Below are 17,428 nucleotides of genomic sequence, written 5' to 3'. Positions count from 1 at the left end.
CCTCCCCATACCAGACAGTGATGCAGCCTGTCAGAATGCTTTCCACGGTACATCTATAGAAGTTTATGAGTGTATTTGTTGACATGCCAAAACTCTTCAAATTCCTAATAAAGTATAGCCGCTGTCTTGCCTTTTTTATAACTACATTGATGCATTGGAACCAGGTTAGATACTCAAAGATCTTGACACCCAGGAACTTGAAACTGCTCACTCTCTCCACTTCTGATACCTGTATGAGAATTGGTATGTGTTCCTTTGTCTTACCCTTCCTGAAGCCCACAATGAGCTCTTTCATCTTTCTGATGTTGAGTGCTAGGCTGTTGCTGCGGCACCACTCCACTAGTTGGCATATGTTTAAAGCTAAATTTTTTTATAAGCCTTGCTATTTATGGGTGGGGAATGGGAGCATAAAAGACAGGATAAAGTCAGATAACCTTGCAAAGTTGTAAATGCAGAAATCTTGTCATACTTTGGCTTATGTTGGAACTATCAACTTTTACTCATGTGACCATGTGGAAATTGTAGACTTCTAAGTGAAGGAATGTCCAGAATTTTCTACAACTGCTTATAAGACATCTGTACTTTGTTTGACTTCTCATGGTGTCTAGCTGGGACATTCTCAACAGCTGAGCTGAGAAATATGTCTGCAGCAGGTCCAACAGACCCATTTATTTTATCAGCAAAAAATGACTGTAGAGAGAAGCACAAGTACAAATTGTTTTGATTATTAATATAATAAAAATAGCACATGCAGGAAACATTTAAAAAAAAAAGTCATTGACCTGTTTCTCTCTTCACATTTGCCCCGGAACTGTTGATGATGACAATAGACAATAGGTGCAGTAGTAGGCCATTCGGCCCTTCGAGCCAGCAACACCATTCACTATGATCATGGCTGATCATCCACAATCAGTATCCAGTTCCTGCCTTTTCCCCATTACCTTTGATTCTGCTATCTTTAAGAGCTCTATCCATCTCTTTCTTGAAAACATCCAGAGACTTGGCCTCCACAGCCTTCTGGGGCAGAGCATTGCACATATCCACCACTCTCTGGGTGAAAAAGTTTTTACTCAACTCTGTTCTAAATGGCCTACCCCTTATTCTTAAACTGTGGCCTCTGGTTCTGGACTCACCCATCAGCGGGAACATGCTTCCTGCCTCCAGCGTGTCCAATCCCTTAATAATCTTATATGTTTCAATAAGATCCCCTCTCAGCCTTCTAAATTCCAGTGTATACAAGCCCAGTCGTTACAATCTTTCAACATATGGCAGTCCCTCCATCCCGGGAATTAACCTTGTGAACCTAAGCTGCACTCCCTCAATAGCAAGAATGTCCTTCCTCAAATTTGGAGAATGAAACTGCACACAGTACTCCAGGTGTGGTCTCACCAGGGCCCTGTACAGCTGCAGAAGGACCTTTTTGCTCCTATACTCAATTCCCCTTGTTATGAAGGCCAGCATGCTGCTGAGTTCCTCCAGCATCTTGTCTCTTGCTGTAGCTTCCAGCATACGCAGCCTCCTGTGTCTCTATCTAGCAGCATAGAACATTACAGCAGAGCATAGACCCATCGGCTCATGATTTTGTATGACCTTAAGTGTACTCTAAGGTCAATCTAACCCTTCCTTCTTACATAGCCTATTTGTGCCTATATACGAGTTTCTTAAATGCTCGAATATATCTGTCTCTACCACCACCTCAGATAGGGCGTTCTGCACACACACCACTCTCTGTGAAAAATGACGTGTCACACCCCTGACATCCCCCCCATAGTTTCCTCCAATCACCTTAAAATTATGCCCCCTCATATTTCTGTTTTGTTTCATATTTCCAGTATCTGCACTTCCTTCAATTTCTCTTATATAAAATTGAAATGATTTAAGTGTACTTAGTTGTTTCCTAGTGTTCTACATGTTTCAACTATTTTTACTCCTTTAAAAATGTTTAATGATTTAAAAAATGCTGTTGTATGTTGCTGCCTTGTATTGCCTTTTAAGTCTGGAATTGAAGAAATACTGGGTATAGAGTTTGCCACCTGAATTATTGTGTTTATTGTGCTGGAAAAGCAAAAAGCAGGTGTGTTCTCAAAATATTGTGCAATAATTTGATTTCTGCTACTAATTAAAATTGTTACAAGAAATATATCTATTAGAATTTTCCTGCTTTAAATTTTAAGTTAGATGCATTATCTTTCACTTTCTATAAAGTGCAACTTAATTGAAGTCATTAATAGTGGGTAGATTATCTTTCTGGTTTCGCCATAGTGACTGTAAGAGCCCTGGACTGCACTTGGACAGTTGGTAGTTGCCCAGTAAGAGAATATGTTCAGTAAATTGATTTGTTATTGTCACCTGTACCGAGGTACAGTGGAAAGCTTTACTGCATACCATCCTTACAGATCATACCATCACACCAGTACATTGAGGACTAGTAATAGGATAATAAAGTGTAATTCTTAGAGCCATAGAATTTAGACTTAAAAGCATAGAGCAATTATAATAGTAATGAGTAGATCTACTGAAAGCAGCTTGAACGAGTTACCACACTCTGGCACCATCTTGCTAAGGAGAAGCTTGAGGATCATCTCAAGTCTAAATGGCCTTTGAGAGTAGCTGGCTATCTAGCTCTCAATTTTTTTTCCCTCTTGTTTCCATTATCTTAACTGTAGTTCACTAAGTTAAATCGGGCAGTGGATGGCCAGTGGGGAGAGCAGGAAGGAGGTGATAGCTATGACAAGGGAAGGGTATGAAAGATAGAGGAGAAGCTGAATACTTCCTTTTGAAACAAAAAAGAACAAGATTAGTACTCCTGGCCTATGTAGGCTGTTGACAAAGGAAGTTCCTACTTCCCTCGCAGTGCCATGTTTCTTGACCCTGAAAGACTTGCAGGTCAACCAGAAAATTTAAATTGGCACTGATTTTAATTTGCAGTGAAGTTGTTCTGCCTTTCCATAGCATGACACTTGGACAACTAGGAAAACTGTCCTTGGTAAAATGATGGCCGATTGAATTTCCTGTTTGCTATTTGTAACACTTTCCTGTTTACTGACAGGGAGGTGCTCAGTATTGTGAGAGAGATAGAAGGAGGGGAAAGGGAGAAAGGAGAGGAGAGAGAGAGAGAGAGAGAATAAAACTATTGGCACTTATATTTTACAGCGAAGAAATTGCTTTTTACAATGGAAATAGTCGAGAAAAACAGACAATACGTACCAGTTTCAAAAAATTGGTAAGCATCTCTTTTATTCCATATAAATATTTACTAAAGTTGTGTTTCAGTAGGTTACCTAGTTAATTTTAACTTTATGAAGTGAGAGCCTTGCCCCTAGACCTTCTTCGTTACTACCATTTGGGGCCCCAAACAGTCCTTCCAGGTGAGGCAACACTTCACTTGCGTGTCCATCCTGGTCATCTCCTGTATCCAGTGCTTCCGGTGCGACATCCTCTACATCAGTGCAACTTGGAGGACTGCTTTGTCAAACTATTCACTTTGTGTGCTGTGGAAGGCCAGATCTCCCAGTGGTTACCCATTTCAATTCAACCTCCCATTCATGTTCTGACGTATCTATGCTTACTACAACGATGATGCCAGACTTTGCTTGGTGGAGCAATACCTCATTTTCCATCTGGGTAGTCTTCAACCTGATGGCATGCACATTGATTCCTTTTACAGTAATTTCTCCCCTCCTATCTTTTTCCATTCCCCATTCTAATTACACTTTCACTCCTTCTCTTCTCAGCTAGCCCATCAACCTATGATTCCCTCCTCCTTCCCATTCTTCAATGATCCAGTGTCTCTTATTAGATTCCTTCTTCTACAGCCCTTTACCTCTTCTAGCTATTCCCTCCAGTTTCTCACTTCATCCCTCTTTCCCCACCCACCCATCTTTACTCTCACCTGGTCTCACTTATCACCTACAGACTTCTACTTCTGCTCCCCCTACCTCCTTATTCTGGCTTCATTTTCAGTCAAACTGAAGGGTCTCAACACAAAACATTGACAGTTTATTTCCCTCCATAGAAAGCGTAACATTTGCATGATTGACATTTACTTTTAGCATGCAGTTTATTGGTGAAGAAATTCCAAACATTTTTTCAGATTGGCCTTCAAGGTTATGTATTTCAATATTTTTCATTAAAAATCGCCAATTAAAGTCATAAAGGCCAATATGAGGGGACATGATTTTAAGGTGTTTGGAGCAAAGTATAAACAGGATGTCAGAGGTAAGATTTTTACACAGAGAGCAGTGGGTGTCTGGAGCACCCTGCCATGGATGGTGATGGAGGCAGATACTTTAGGGAAATATAAGAGACCTTTGGATAGGCAAACAGATGATAGAAAAATGAGGTGGCTGTGTGGGAGGGAAGGTTTAGATTCAGTAGGTAGGTGGACTGAGTAGGTTAAAAGATCGGTACAACATCTGTGTTGTGATATTCTATGTTCTTTGTTCAAGTTGTACACTAGTGTAATCTGCAGTCATTTTCTATTGAATCTGTAGTCAGGTTCCAGAAATTCTTATTTGGTTCATATCAGTTTATGTGTCAATTTTATTAGGTTAAAGATTTGGCTTTCAGTTAAATGTTACCCTTCTCCATGTCATTATTTAGTTCAAACCAGGCTCCTCTTTGAAATTTTTGGCACAGTTGTAGATATTTCAGCCCATCTTGTTTGTGCTGGCAACGCATCTGTAAGAACATAAGAAATAGGAGCAGGAGTAGGCCATCCGGCCCATTGAGCCTGCCCCGCCATTCAATAAGATCATGGCTGATCTGTGCGTAAAACTCAGCTCCATAATTACATGTTAATACCAATGCCATTTAGTAATTCTGTTTTTAAAATAAAAATTAGAGGCTAACTTTTAGATATGTTAGATAAAATAGGAATCAATAGATACGGTATTAGTGCAGAAATCTAGCATTTTGACCTTATTAAATGACAGAGTATGCACAAGGGGCCAAGTGGTCCAGTCCATACCTTCTTATGTACATAATAATTACGTTAACCCATTCAAATTAAACACGTTATTTTGTTAATACAGATACATCAACATAACAAATTACTACCATAATGCTACTTTTGAGAGTTAGACAAATTGTATGTAAATTATTTCTGATAGTTATGAAATATGTGATCTTTGTGATTTTTGCTTATTCTTCACACACTAATTTCATAGAATGATAAGTGACCTATTTGTACTGCTTAAAAACTTAGGTTGGACATGCTGACCATTTGTATGATCTTTTACTCACATAGACAATAGTTATGGTTTGATTGCCCCTGCCCCTGTTAGGTTTCCCACTAATTAGTATTGTTCCATTAATTCATCTTTTTAAAAAATTGTTTGCAAGTTTGATCGTGTACTTTATATCATCTCACTTCCTGAATCTATTACTGAGCATTGTTGCATCTTTTTCTTTAACCGGTACAGAAGGAATTTTACATTGCCTTTTTCTCATTTAGGTGGATCACCTGCATAATTTCATCGTCTTTCGTTTCACCATGGGATTTGTGGACAGTATAATTGCCAAATGTAAGTATATACATTGTCAGAAATTATGATCTTTTTTTAATATGGGCATCCTGATTCCAATTCTATTCCAGAGAATTTTCCCAAAAGTATTCTGCCATTTCAAAATGGTTCATGATTAGCGAGGGCATCAAAGGGTATGGGGAGAAGGCAGAGGAGTGGGGATGACTGGAAGAATTGGATCAGCCCATGATTGAATGTGGAGCGGACTCGATGGGCTGAATAGCCTACTTCTGCTCCTATATCTTATGGTCTAAAATTTAAAACATCTTTTACATTAACTGTGATTTTCACTATAGAATCTAAAATCATACACTGCTCACTATTTTAGATGGTGATTTTCTCATGAGCTGAAATGAATATCCTTTGTAGAACAGGGAAATGTTACATGTGGAAGTCTCATGCCTTTAAGTGTGGGTTCAGTAGTTTGGCATTCCACAAAATAGGATTACTGGTTAAGAAACTCAACATATTGTCACACAGAGAAACTAAACAACATTGTTCAAATTTTATGCTGCTAACTTTGAAACACAGTATCCGGAAAGACTTTGGCATTGAAGTTGTACTTTGTAATAGTGCATTATAATCTATTAGAGATTAGTTATCTTGTATTCATACATATTGTAAATTTGACTGTTTTAATATGCTTCTGAAAACCTTTAAAACATGCTCACTGTGACACTGTGGTGAGAAAATATATTTGATGAACAGCCTTTTATATCAGTACTTCTGAAAGATGTGCTAAATATCAAGCAAAACTGTAAGACGGGTTGGCAACCTTTTTGCCTCTGTGGGCTGGATCACGTATTAATGAGCGGACGGTGGGCCAGGTAGATGCCATAAAAAACTTGAAATATGGGAATTATCCATTTAAATGCATCTAGTTATGTTTTGCCTCAAATTAATGAATAACGCATGCTAGAAAATCATTTGTGCTTAAGGTTGCCTTCCCCTGCTATAAGATATGGAAGCAGAAGTAGGCCGTTCGGCTCATTGAGTCTGCTCCGCCATTCAATCATGGGCTGATCTAATTCTTCCAGTCACCTCTACTCCCCTGCCTTCTATTTTAACTTTTAAGTCTGAGCAAAGTTAAAAAAACTAGATTAGAAACCCTTCTAATGCAACTTTTAAATTTGAACCTGGTTTGTTTGTTTCACAGTTAAGACTTGTTGTTGTTTTGCAGTGGTGGAATGTGAAACAATGCCAGTAGCTGCAGCAGGTTGTGGGCTAGAAATTTATTAATGTCTCTCCAAAGAAAACGGAACTGTACTATTGAAAATCATTCTAACATGGTATAGAGCAATTTTGTGTATAACTTTCGGTGCATTGGTATTTGTTGGGAAATCTGTTGGTGTAATATTTTTGAGCATATAGAAAGGAGATTGAAAATCTGGCTGAGTGGTGCCACTACAACAACCTCTTACTCAAAATCAGCAAGATCAAGGAGCTGATTATTGACTTCAGGAGGAGGAAACTGGAGGTCCTCACTGGAGGATCGGAGGGTCAGCATCTTTAAATTCCTCAGTGTTATCATTTCAGAGGACCTGTCCTGGGCCCAGCATGTAAGTGCAATTATGAAGAAAGCACAGCAGCACCTCTACTTCCTTCGGAGTTTGTGAGATTCGGCATGACATCTAAAACTTTGACAAACTTCAATAGATGTGTGGTGGAGAGTCTATTGATTGGCTACATCACAGCCTCATTTGGAAACACCAATGCCCTTGAATGGAAAATCCCTACAAAAAGTAGTGGTTATGGCCCGATCACAAACAAGAGAACAACTGCAGTGCTGGAAATCGAGGCTAAACACACAAAATACTGGAGAAACTCAGCAGGTCAGGCAGCGTCGATGGAAAAGAGTACAGTCGACATTTCAGGTGATTGATGAAATCATGAGGGGAATGGTGAAGTAAAGAGCTGGGAAGTTGATTGATGAAAGAGGTACAGAGCTGGAGAAGGGGGAATCTAATACGAGAGGACAGAAGGCCATGGAATAAAGAAAAGGGGGAGGAACACCAGAGGAAAATGTTGGGCAGGTAAGGAGATGAAGTGAGAGAGGGAAAGGGGGATGGGGAATGGTGAAGGGGGGGCGCGCATTACCAGAAGTTCGAGAAATCAATGTTCGTGCCATCAGGTAGGAGGCTATCCACACAGAATATAAGGTGTTACTTCTCCAACCTGAGTGTGGCCTCGTCGCAACAGTAGAGAAGGCCATGGAGTGACATGTCAGAATGGGAGAATGGGAACGGGAAATGAAATTAAAATGGGTGGCCACTGGGAGATCCCACTTTTTCTGGTGGATGGAGTGTGGGTGCTCGGTGAAGTGGTCTCCCAGTCTACATCGGGTCTCACCGATATACAGGAGGCCGCACTGGGAGTACCGAATATAGTGGATGACCCCAACAGATTCAGAGGTGAAGTGTTACCTCAACTGGAAGGACTGTTTGGGGTGAGGGAAGAGGTGTAGGGGCAGGTGTAGCACTTGTTCTGCTTGCAAGGATAAGTGCCGGGAGGGAGATCAGTGTGGAGGGATGAATGGATAAGGGAGTCGTGTAGGGAGTAATCCCTACGGAAAGCAGAAAGTGGGGGGCAGGGAAAAATGTGCTTCGTGATGGAAGCCTGTTGGAGATGGTGGAAGTTGTGGAGAATTATGTGCTGGATGTGGAGGCTGGTGGGGTGTTAGGTAAGGACAAGAGGAACTCTATCCGTGGTGAGGTGGCACGAGGATGGGTTGAGGGCAGACATGCGTGAAATGGAAGAGATGCAGCTGAGGGCAGCATTGATGGTGGGTAGAGGTATAGTCCAAGTAGCTGTGAGAATCGGTGGATTTATAATAGACATCAGCAGATAAGCTGTCTCCAGAGGGTAGAGATACTGGGATCAAGAAAGGGGAAGGAGGTGTTAGGAATGGACCAGCTAAATTTGAGGGCAGGGTGGAAATTGGTGGCAAAGTTGATGAAATCAATGAACTCTGCATGGGTGCAGGAAGCAGCGCCTAAGCAGTCGTCGATGTAGTGTAGGAAAAGTTGGTGAGTGATGCCAGTGTAGACTTGGAACATAGATTTTTCCACGTAGCCAACAAAAAGGCAGGCACAGCTGGGACCCATGTGAGTGCCCGTGGCTACACCTTTTGTTTGAAGGAAGTGGGAGGAGAGAAATTATTGAGTGTGAGGACAAGTTCCATCAGGCAGAGGAGGGTGGTAGTGCAGGGAAACTGGTTGGGTCTGAAGGAAATGGAGAGCTTTGAGGCCTTCCTGGTGGGGGATGAGATGTATAGGGACTGGACATCCATAGACAAAATAAGATACTCAGGGCCAGGGAACTTGAAATCATTGAAAAGATCAAGATCGTGTGAAGTGTCATGGAAATAGATAGTAAGGGACTGAACCGGGAGGATAAAATTCAGTTGAGGTATGCAGATACAAGTTCAGTGGGTCAGGAACAAGCAGAAACAATGGGTCTACGTGGACAGGCGGGTTTGTGTATCTGGGCAGGAGCTAGAAACGTGAGGTGCAGGGTGCAAAAACTAAGAGGTTGGTGGCAGTGAATGGGAGATCCCCAGAGCTAATAAGGTCAGTGATGGTGCCGGTAACAATGGCCTGGTGACCCTTAGTGGGGTACTGTTCGAGGGATAAGTAAGGGGAGGTGTCTGAGAGTTGTCACCTGGCCTCAGCAAGGTAGAGGTCTGTAGACCAAACTTCTACAGCAGCTTCCTTATCTGCAGATTTGATGGTGAGGTTAGGGTTAGTGTGGAGAGAGTGGAGAGCAGTGCGGTTGGAAGGAGTGAGGTTGGAATTGGAGAGAAGAGTGAAATTGAGATGACTGAAGTCCCATCGGCAGTTAGCAATGAAATGATCCAGAGCAGGCTGAAGACCAGAATGGAGTGTCCAGGAAGAGGAGAAGGGTTGAAGATGGGAGAAGGGGTCATTGGTGTGCGGTGTCATAGGGGGACAAAAGTGAGACCCTTACTGAGGACAGAACATTCTGCCTCAGAGAGGGGAAGATCTGAGGGGAACACAAAATAATCTGCAGATGCTGGGATCAAAGCAACACTCACAACTTGCTGGCGGAACTCAGCAGGTCAGGCAGCATCCGTGGAAACGATGAGTCGACGTTTCGGGCCGGAACCCTTCGTCAGGACTGAAGAGGGAGGGGGCAGAGGCCCTTTAAAGAAGGTGGGGGAGGGTGAGAAGGAGAAGGCTGGTAGGTCCAGTTGAAAAACCAGTAAGGGGAAAGATAAAGGGGTGGGGGAGGGGAAGCCGGGAGGTGATAGGCAGGAAAGGTGAAGAAGGAATAGGGGAAAACACAGTGGGTAGTAGAAGGAGGTGGAACCATGAGGGAGGTGATAGGCAGCTGGAGGAGGGGGCAGAGTGAAATAGGGATAGAGGAAGGGAGGGGGAGGGAATTACCGGAAGTTGGAGAATTCTATGTCTGTACCAAGGGGCTGGAGACTACCTAGACGGTATATGAGGTGTTGCTCCTTCAACCTGAGTTTAGCCTTATCATGGCAGTAGAGGAGGCCATGTATGGACATATCTGAATGGGAATGGGAAGCAGAGTTGAAGTGGGTGGCTACTGGGAGATCCTGTCTGTTGTGTCGGATGGAGCGGAGGTGCTCGACGAGGGGATGTTGAAGACCCGTTGTGGATAAGAACTAGGGTCGTGGGATTGGTAGTGTCTGAGGAGAAGGGAGGGTTGGGGTGTTCAGGGATGGTGGTGTAAGAGGAAGATGGAGTCTCTGAGGACTCGAGAGCTGTTGGTGGGACTGAGAGACAAGGGAATGCAGAGTGGTTTTGGGGAAGGCCAGATGAGGGTTCCAGGAGCAGTGCATAAAGTCCCGGCCTGGAGGTACTGTCGGTCAAGGCTGGAGTTGGGAGTTGGAGGTTGCGCAATCGGCACTTTGCGGGTGTGTGAGGTAGTTGGAACCCACATTGAAGGCGGTGAAGTCCGGGTTCTGAATCTGCTGTTGATCAGAACTGTTGAAGTTGGCAGCAGGGGTCGCTGTCTGGAGAAGTCCATGCCTGCCGGTGATGGACACAGCAGGTTCTATAGTTTGTAGATGGGTGATCTTCCAATCCTGCAGGATGTGAGAAAGTCGAAAAACCAGCGATTGAAAGCATGGATCCAGCGGAGGATAAAGTAGCGGACTGGTCTGTTGCAGGCGGCAGAGAGAGTATCCTGGAGTTGTAGAAGTGGATGGGATAGTGACCCCAGGAACCTTCTCATGGTGAAAAGTGTGGCACCTAGGACGTGGTGTGAGGAGCAGTGGGAGAAGTAGTGAATTGAACGTGAATACCTGGGGTCCCTTAGAGGGTCCAAATTCAGAGGCTTGAAAATGGATCTGGAAGCCATTTGGTACAAGCTGACAGTGAAGATTTGTTCCCAGGATACGGCCCAACAATCATGGGTAAAGCCCTCTCCACCATTGAGCACATCTACACGGAGCGTTGTCGCTGGAAAGCAGCATCTGTCATCAGGAACGCCTGCTACCCAGATCATGCTCTCTTCTCGTTGCTGCCATCGGGAAGAAGTTACAGGAGCCTCAGGACTCACGTCATCAGGTTTAGGAACAGTTATTACCCCTCGACCATCAGGCTGTTGAACCAAAAAGGATAATTTCACTCGCCCCATCACTGAACTGTTCCCACAACCTATGGACTCCCTTTCAAGGACTCTTCATCTCATGTTTTCGATATTTATTGTTTATTTATTTTCTTTCTTTTTGTATTTACACCCTTTTTTGTCTTTTTCACACTGTTTGTTCACCCTGTTGGTGCAGTCTTTCATTGATTTTATTATGGTTATTGTATTTATTGAGTATGTCCACAAGAAAATGAATCTCAGGGTTGTGTTTGGTGACTGATATGTACTTCGAGCTTTGAGTGATAATCTGCTTTGCTTACCACACTTGCGCTGACGTAAAGCGCTCCCAAATTATATCACATGTAGTGCATCACACAAGTTGTCTGCAGGAAGATTTTGAAAATTAAGAAACCTTACGTAGTTCTTTCCATTCATACTCTGACAACATTTCCCTGTACTTGCAAAAACGTTTCTTGTATGGTAAGATTTGTCAGTAACAATTTGAGTCTGAAAACTTGTAAAGGGAAATGCTATAATGAAACCAATTGTGCTAATTTCAACAGGGTCTTACACAGGGAAACGTGGCAACATTGTTCTATTAGCCTCGCAATTTAACTTCCTTCTCTCATTGGGATTCACCACAGCAGTGGTGTAGGGAAACACAACATTGTTCTATTGTTAAAACATGGTCTGGAGTAATTTATGGACAATATTTTTGAATTCTTGAAGAAAGCTATACTTTCTTGAATGTAATTTCAGCTGTTTCAGAGTGATTGGTTTTCAGTCTTTTACATATTATGCTGGTGACTTTTTCATTGAGAATTAAAGCTTGGAGAATTTGAAGGGTCAAAGGTAGACTTGAGCTTCTGATAAAGGAGAATGAAAAAACCATTTAACCAAAATTGTATGAATTTCTAAAACAGTTAAGTTGGCTCCAGAATATTCTTATTGTGTGCCTGATCCTAGCTCAGTGATCAAAGAACAAGCTGATTTGGTTCTTAATAGAGTCGAAGAAAAGTACAGCACAGAAACAGGCCTTTTGACCCATCTGGACTGTGTCGAACCATTTAAACTGCCTACTCCCATCGGCCTGCACCAGGACCATAGCACTCCATACCCCTACCATCCACGTACCTATCCAAAGTTCTCTAAAGCAATGAAATTGAGCTCACATGCACCACTTGTGCTGGCATCTTGTTCCACACTCACGCGACCCTTTGGGTGAGGAAGTTTCCCTTCATGTTCCCCTTAAACTTTTCACCTTTCACCCTTAACCATGATCTCCAGGTGTACAAAAAGTCACCTCAGTCTCAGTCTACTTGTATTTACCCTATCTATATTCCTCATAATTTTGTATACCTCTATCAACTCTCCCCTCAATCTTCTACATTCCAAGGAATAAAGTCCTAACCTATTCAGTCTTTCTTTATAATGCAGGTTCTCCAGTCCCAACAACATTCTTGTTAATTTTCTCTGTTTCTTTCAACCTTACTTGCATCTTTCCTGTAGCTAGGTGACCAAAACTGCACACAATACTCCAAATTAGGCTTCACCAACGTCTTTTACAACTACAACATAACATCAAAACTCCCGTACTCAATACTTTGATTTATGAAGGCTGGTGTGCCAAAAGCTTTCTTTATGACCCTACCTACCTGTGCTGCCACTTTCAGTGAATTATGGACCTGTAATTCCCAGATCCCTTTGTTCTATGCACTCCACAGTGCCCTACCATTCACTGTGTAAGAACCAGTTGTTCCTACCAAAGTGCAACACCTAATGAAAAATGATGACTTAGATAATTGACTCCTTTGGGAAAATGTTATTGAGCTTCAGTCCATGTTCCAAGCTGCTGGCAGCTGACTTTGCTTGTAAAGTGTGGTAAGCAAAGCAGATTCACTCAAAGCTCGAAGTACATATAAGTCACCATACACAACCCTGAGAATCATTTTCTTGTGGGTATACTCAATAAATACAATAACCATAATAGAATCAATGAAAGGCTACATGAACAGGGTGAACAAACAGCGTGCAAAAGACAAAAAGAAGTGTAAATACAAAAAGAAAGAAAATAAATAAACAATAAATATCAAAAACATGAGATTAGTCAACTGTTGAAGTTGACAGCAGGGGTCGCTGTCTGGAGATGTCCATGCCTGCCGGCGATGGAGACAGCAGCTTCTGTAGTCTGTAGATAGGTGATCTTCCAATCCTGCAGGATGTGAGAAAGTCGAAAAACCAGCGATTGAAAGCATGGATCCAGCGGAGGATAAAGTAGCGGACTGGTCTGTTGCAGGCGGCAGAGAGAGTATCCTGGAGTTGTGGAAGTGGATGGGATAGTGACCCCAGGAACCTTCTCATGGTGAAAAGTGTGACGCCTAGAATGTGGTGTGACGAGCAGTGACTTGAATGTGAGTACCTGGGGTCCCTTAGAGGGTCCAAATTCAGAGGCTTGAAAATGGATCTAGAAGCCATTTGGTACAAGCTGGCAGCAAAGATATGTTCCCAGGATATGGCCCAGCAATCATGAGTAAAGCCCTCTCCACCACTGAGCACATCCACAGGGAGCGTTGTCGCTGGAAAGCAGCATCTGTCATCAGGAACGCCTGCTACCCGCATCATGCTCTCTTCTTACTGCTGCCATCAGGAAGAAGTTACAGGAGCCTCAGGACTCACACCATCAGGTTTAGGAACAGTTATTACCCCTCAAGCATCAGGCTGTTGAACCAAAAAAGATAACTTCATTCGCCCCATCACTGAACTGTTCCCACAAGCTATGGACTCACTTTCAAGGACTCTTCATGGGACCAACCTGTGGACTCATTATAAATTTAAAATACATGTGAATGGGTATAGAGAGTAAAAAACAATAGCAGATCTACAGTGCTGGAAATCCAAGCATCACACATGAAATGCTGGAGGAACTCAGCAGGCCAGGCAGCATCTATGGAAAAGACTACAGTCGACGTTTTGGGCTGAGACCTTTCATCAGGACTGGAGAAAAGGATGAAGAGTTAGAAGGTGGGGGTAGGGGAGGGAGAAACAAGGTGATAGGTGAAACCGGGAGCGGGAGGGGTGAAGTAAAGAGCTGGGAAGTTGATTGGTGGAAGAGATACAGGGCTGTAGAGAGGGAATCTAATAGGAGAGGACAGAAGGCCATGGAAGAAAGAAAAGGGGAAGGAGCACCAGAGGGAGGCAAAGAGATGAGGTGAGAGAGGAAAAAGTGGATGGGAACTGGTGGGTGGGGAGGCCATTACTAGAAGTTTGAGATATCAATGTTCATGCCATCAGGTTGGATGCTACCCAGATGGAATACAAGGTGTTGTTCCTCCAAACTGAGTGTGGCCTTGTAACAACAGTGTAGAGGAGGCCATGGATAGACATATTGGAATGGGAAAGGGAAGTGGAATTAAAATGAGTGGCCACTGGGAGATCCCTTTTGGCACTTATCCTTGCAAGCAGAACAAGTGCTACACCTGCCCATGCACCTCCTCCCTCACTATCTTTCAGGGCCACAAACAGTCCTTCTAGGTGAGGCGACACTGCACCTGTGAGTTTGTTGGGGTCATATTCTATGTCTGGTGCTCCCCGTGTGGCCTCCTGTATATCGATGAGACCTGACGTAGATTGGGAGACCGCTTCGCTGAACACCTATGGTGCATTGAAACGTCCGCCAGAAAAAGTGGGATCTCCCAGTAGCCACCCATTTTAATTCCACTTCCCATTCCCATCCCGACATGTCAGTCCATGGCCTCCTCTACTGTTGCACCAAGACCACACTCAGTTTGGAGGAACAACACCTTGTATTCCATCTGGGTAGCCTCCAACCTGATGGCATGAACATCAATTTCGCGAACTTCCAGTAACGTCCCCCACTACTTCACCAGTCCCCATCTCCATTTCCCTTTTTCGTCTTACCTCCTTGCCTGTCCATCGCCTCCCTCTGGTGCTCCTCTCCCCTTTTCTTTCTTCCATGGCCTTCTGTCATCTCCTATCAGACTCTGCCTTCTCCAGCCCTGTATCTCTTTTACCAACCAACTTCCCAGCTCTTTACTTCACCCCTCCCCCTCCCGGTTTCACCATCACCTTGTGTTTCTCTTTCCCCTCCCCCCATTTTCTTACTCTGACTTTTCAGGTTTTTTTCCTCCAGTCCTGATGAAGGGTCTCGGCCTGAAACACCGACCGTATTCTTTTCCACAGATGCTGCGTGCCCTGCTGAGTTCCTCCAGCATTTTGTGGGGGTATGGAGAGTAGCCAATATAAGATCTCCCCTCCTTCAACTTTTTAAAGTTGGCTTTGTTTGTTCCCTCTGCTGCCGTTGGTAGAGTGCAGGATCTAGATGCCACCATGTGCAGAAAATATGCAAACTCAATTTATGAAGCTTTTGCTGGAGACTGTTCACAGATTCATAGAATAGTACAGTACAGGCCCTTCGGCCCACAATGTTGTGCCGACCCTCAAACCCTACCTCCCATATAACCCCCCACCTTAAATTCCTCCATATACCTGTCTAGTAGTCTCTTAAACTTCACTAGTGTATCTGCCTCCACCACTGACTCAGGCAGTGCATTCCACGCCCAACCACTCTCTGAGTAAAAAACCTTCCTCCAGTATCCCCCTTGAACTTCCCACCCCTTACCTTAAAGCCATGACCTCTTGTACTGAGCAGTGGTGCCCTGGGGAAGAGGTGCTGGCTATCCACTCTATCTATTCCTCTTATTATCTTGTACACCTCTATCATGTCTCCTCTCATCCTCCTTCTCTCCAAAGAGTAAAGCCCTAACTCCCTTAATCTCTGATCATAATGCATACTCTCTAAACCAGGCAGCATCCTGGTAAATCTCCTCTGTACCCTTTCCAATGCTTCCACATCCTTCCTACAGTGAGGCGACCAGAACTGGACACAGTACTCCAAATGTGGCCTAACCAGAGTTTTATAGAGCTGCATCATTACATTGCGACTCTTAAAAACTCTATCCATCGACTTATGAAAGCTAACACCCCATAAGTTTTCTTAACTACCCTATCCACCTGTGAGGCAACTTTCAGGGATCTGTGGACATGTACCCCCGGATCTCTCTGCTCCTCCAGACTACCAAGTATCCTGCCATTTACTTTGTACTCTGCCTTGGAGTTTGTCCTTCCAAAGTGTACCACTTCACACTTCTCTGGGTTGAACTCCATCTGCTACTTCTCAGCCCACTTCTGCATCCTATCAATGTCCCTCTGCAAACTTCGACAATCCTCTACACTATCTACAACACCAGCAACCTTTGTGTCGTCTGCAAACTTGCCAACCCACCCTTCTACCCCCATATCCAGGTCGTTAATAAAAATCACGAAAAGAGGAATACCATGTTCACCATGTATTTTACAGCATATAATTAAACAAATGACGTGTAGTGTTAAATCGGGGTTGCAGATGGACTGGCATAGCACAGAAACAGATCCTTTGGCCTACTGTATCCACGGTGACCAATGAATACCCATTTATACAAGGCCCTTTCTCCATCACCATCCATAACCATCCATTTTATGCCAATTCAAAAGCTTGTCTTGATACTTTCTAAATATTGTGGGCACTCATCCCTTCGTTAATCATCCAGGCAGTTCATTCCAGGTTTCAATCACACTCTAGATTTAAAAATTCTTCCTTATACCCCCCCCCCCAATTAATCACCTGTCCCTTAACTTAAAACTTATATCTTCTGATTTTGTACAACCATGTAGTGGGGAATTTTTTTTTACTCTCTACTGCCAATGTATGCTCATAATTGTATATACTTTAGTCTTCCCTGCTCCAAACAAAGCAAATCCTGTCTCTTGTGTCGGAGATGCTCCATAGCAGGCACCAACATGGTGAATCTTCTCTTTGCCCTCTGCTGTGCTTCCTACAACATGGCGACCAGAGTTGTGCACTGTAATCCAGCTGTGAGTTTACCAATGTTTTATAGGGTTTAACCTTAATGTTCTGCTCTTATGTTCTGTACCCCAGATAATGAAGGCAATTTCCTCATATGCCTTCTCAATGATCTCTGCTACCCCCTTTGGACACCAACTTCTTTCTGCTCTTCAGTACTCCCTACATCTATGGTAAATGGCATACATTGTAGGGAAATATATGGTCATGCACTTTAGTAGAGGCGTAAAGGCATAGACTATTTTCTAAATGGAGACCAAATTCAGAATCAAAGTGCAAAGGATCTTGGGTGTCCAGGTGCAGATTTCTTTAGAGTAGGGATTCCCAACCTTTTTTTATGCCATGGATTCCTACCATTTACCGAGGGGTCCATGGACCCCATGTTTGGAACCCTTGCCCTAGA

At 43.4% G+C, this 17,428-nt stretch overlaps 1 protein-coding gene across 1 annotated transcript in view; it reads left to right on the top strand.

The window, feature by feature from the left end:
* The window catches only part of abcd3a (ATP-binding cassette, sub-family D (ALD), member 3a), an 82,464-nt gene that overhangs the window by 34,756 nt on the left and 30,280 nt on the right, over window positions 1–17,428 (top strand). The window contains exons 10-11 of the mRNA XM_063064618.1: window positions 3,154–3,223; window positions 5,456–5,525. Of these exons, the coding sequence (XP_062920688.1) occupies window positions 3,154–3,223; window positions 5,456–5,525 (140 nt within the window). The remainder of the gene's footprint in view (window positions 1–3,153; window positions 3,224–5,455; window positions 5,526–17,428) is intronic.

Source organism: Mobula hypostoma, chromosome 12, assembly GCF_963921235.1.
Source record: "Mobula hypostoma chromosome 12, sMobHyp1.1, whole genome shotgun sequence".
NCBI lineage: Eukaryota > Metazoa > Chordata > Chondrichthyes > Myliobatiformes > Myliobatidae > Mobula > Mobula hypostoma.
Note: the sequence above shows the minus strand (reverse complement) of the source record. Positions and strands in the feature narration are given on the sequence as shown.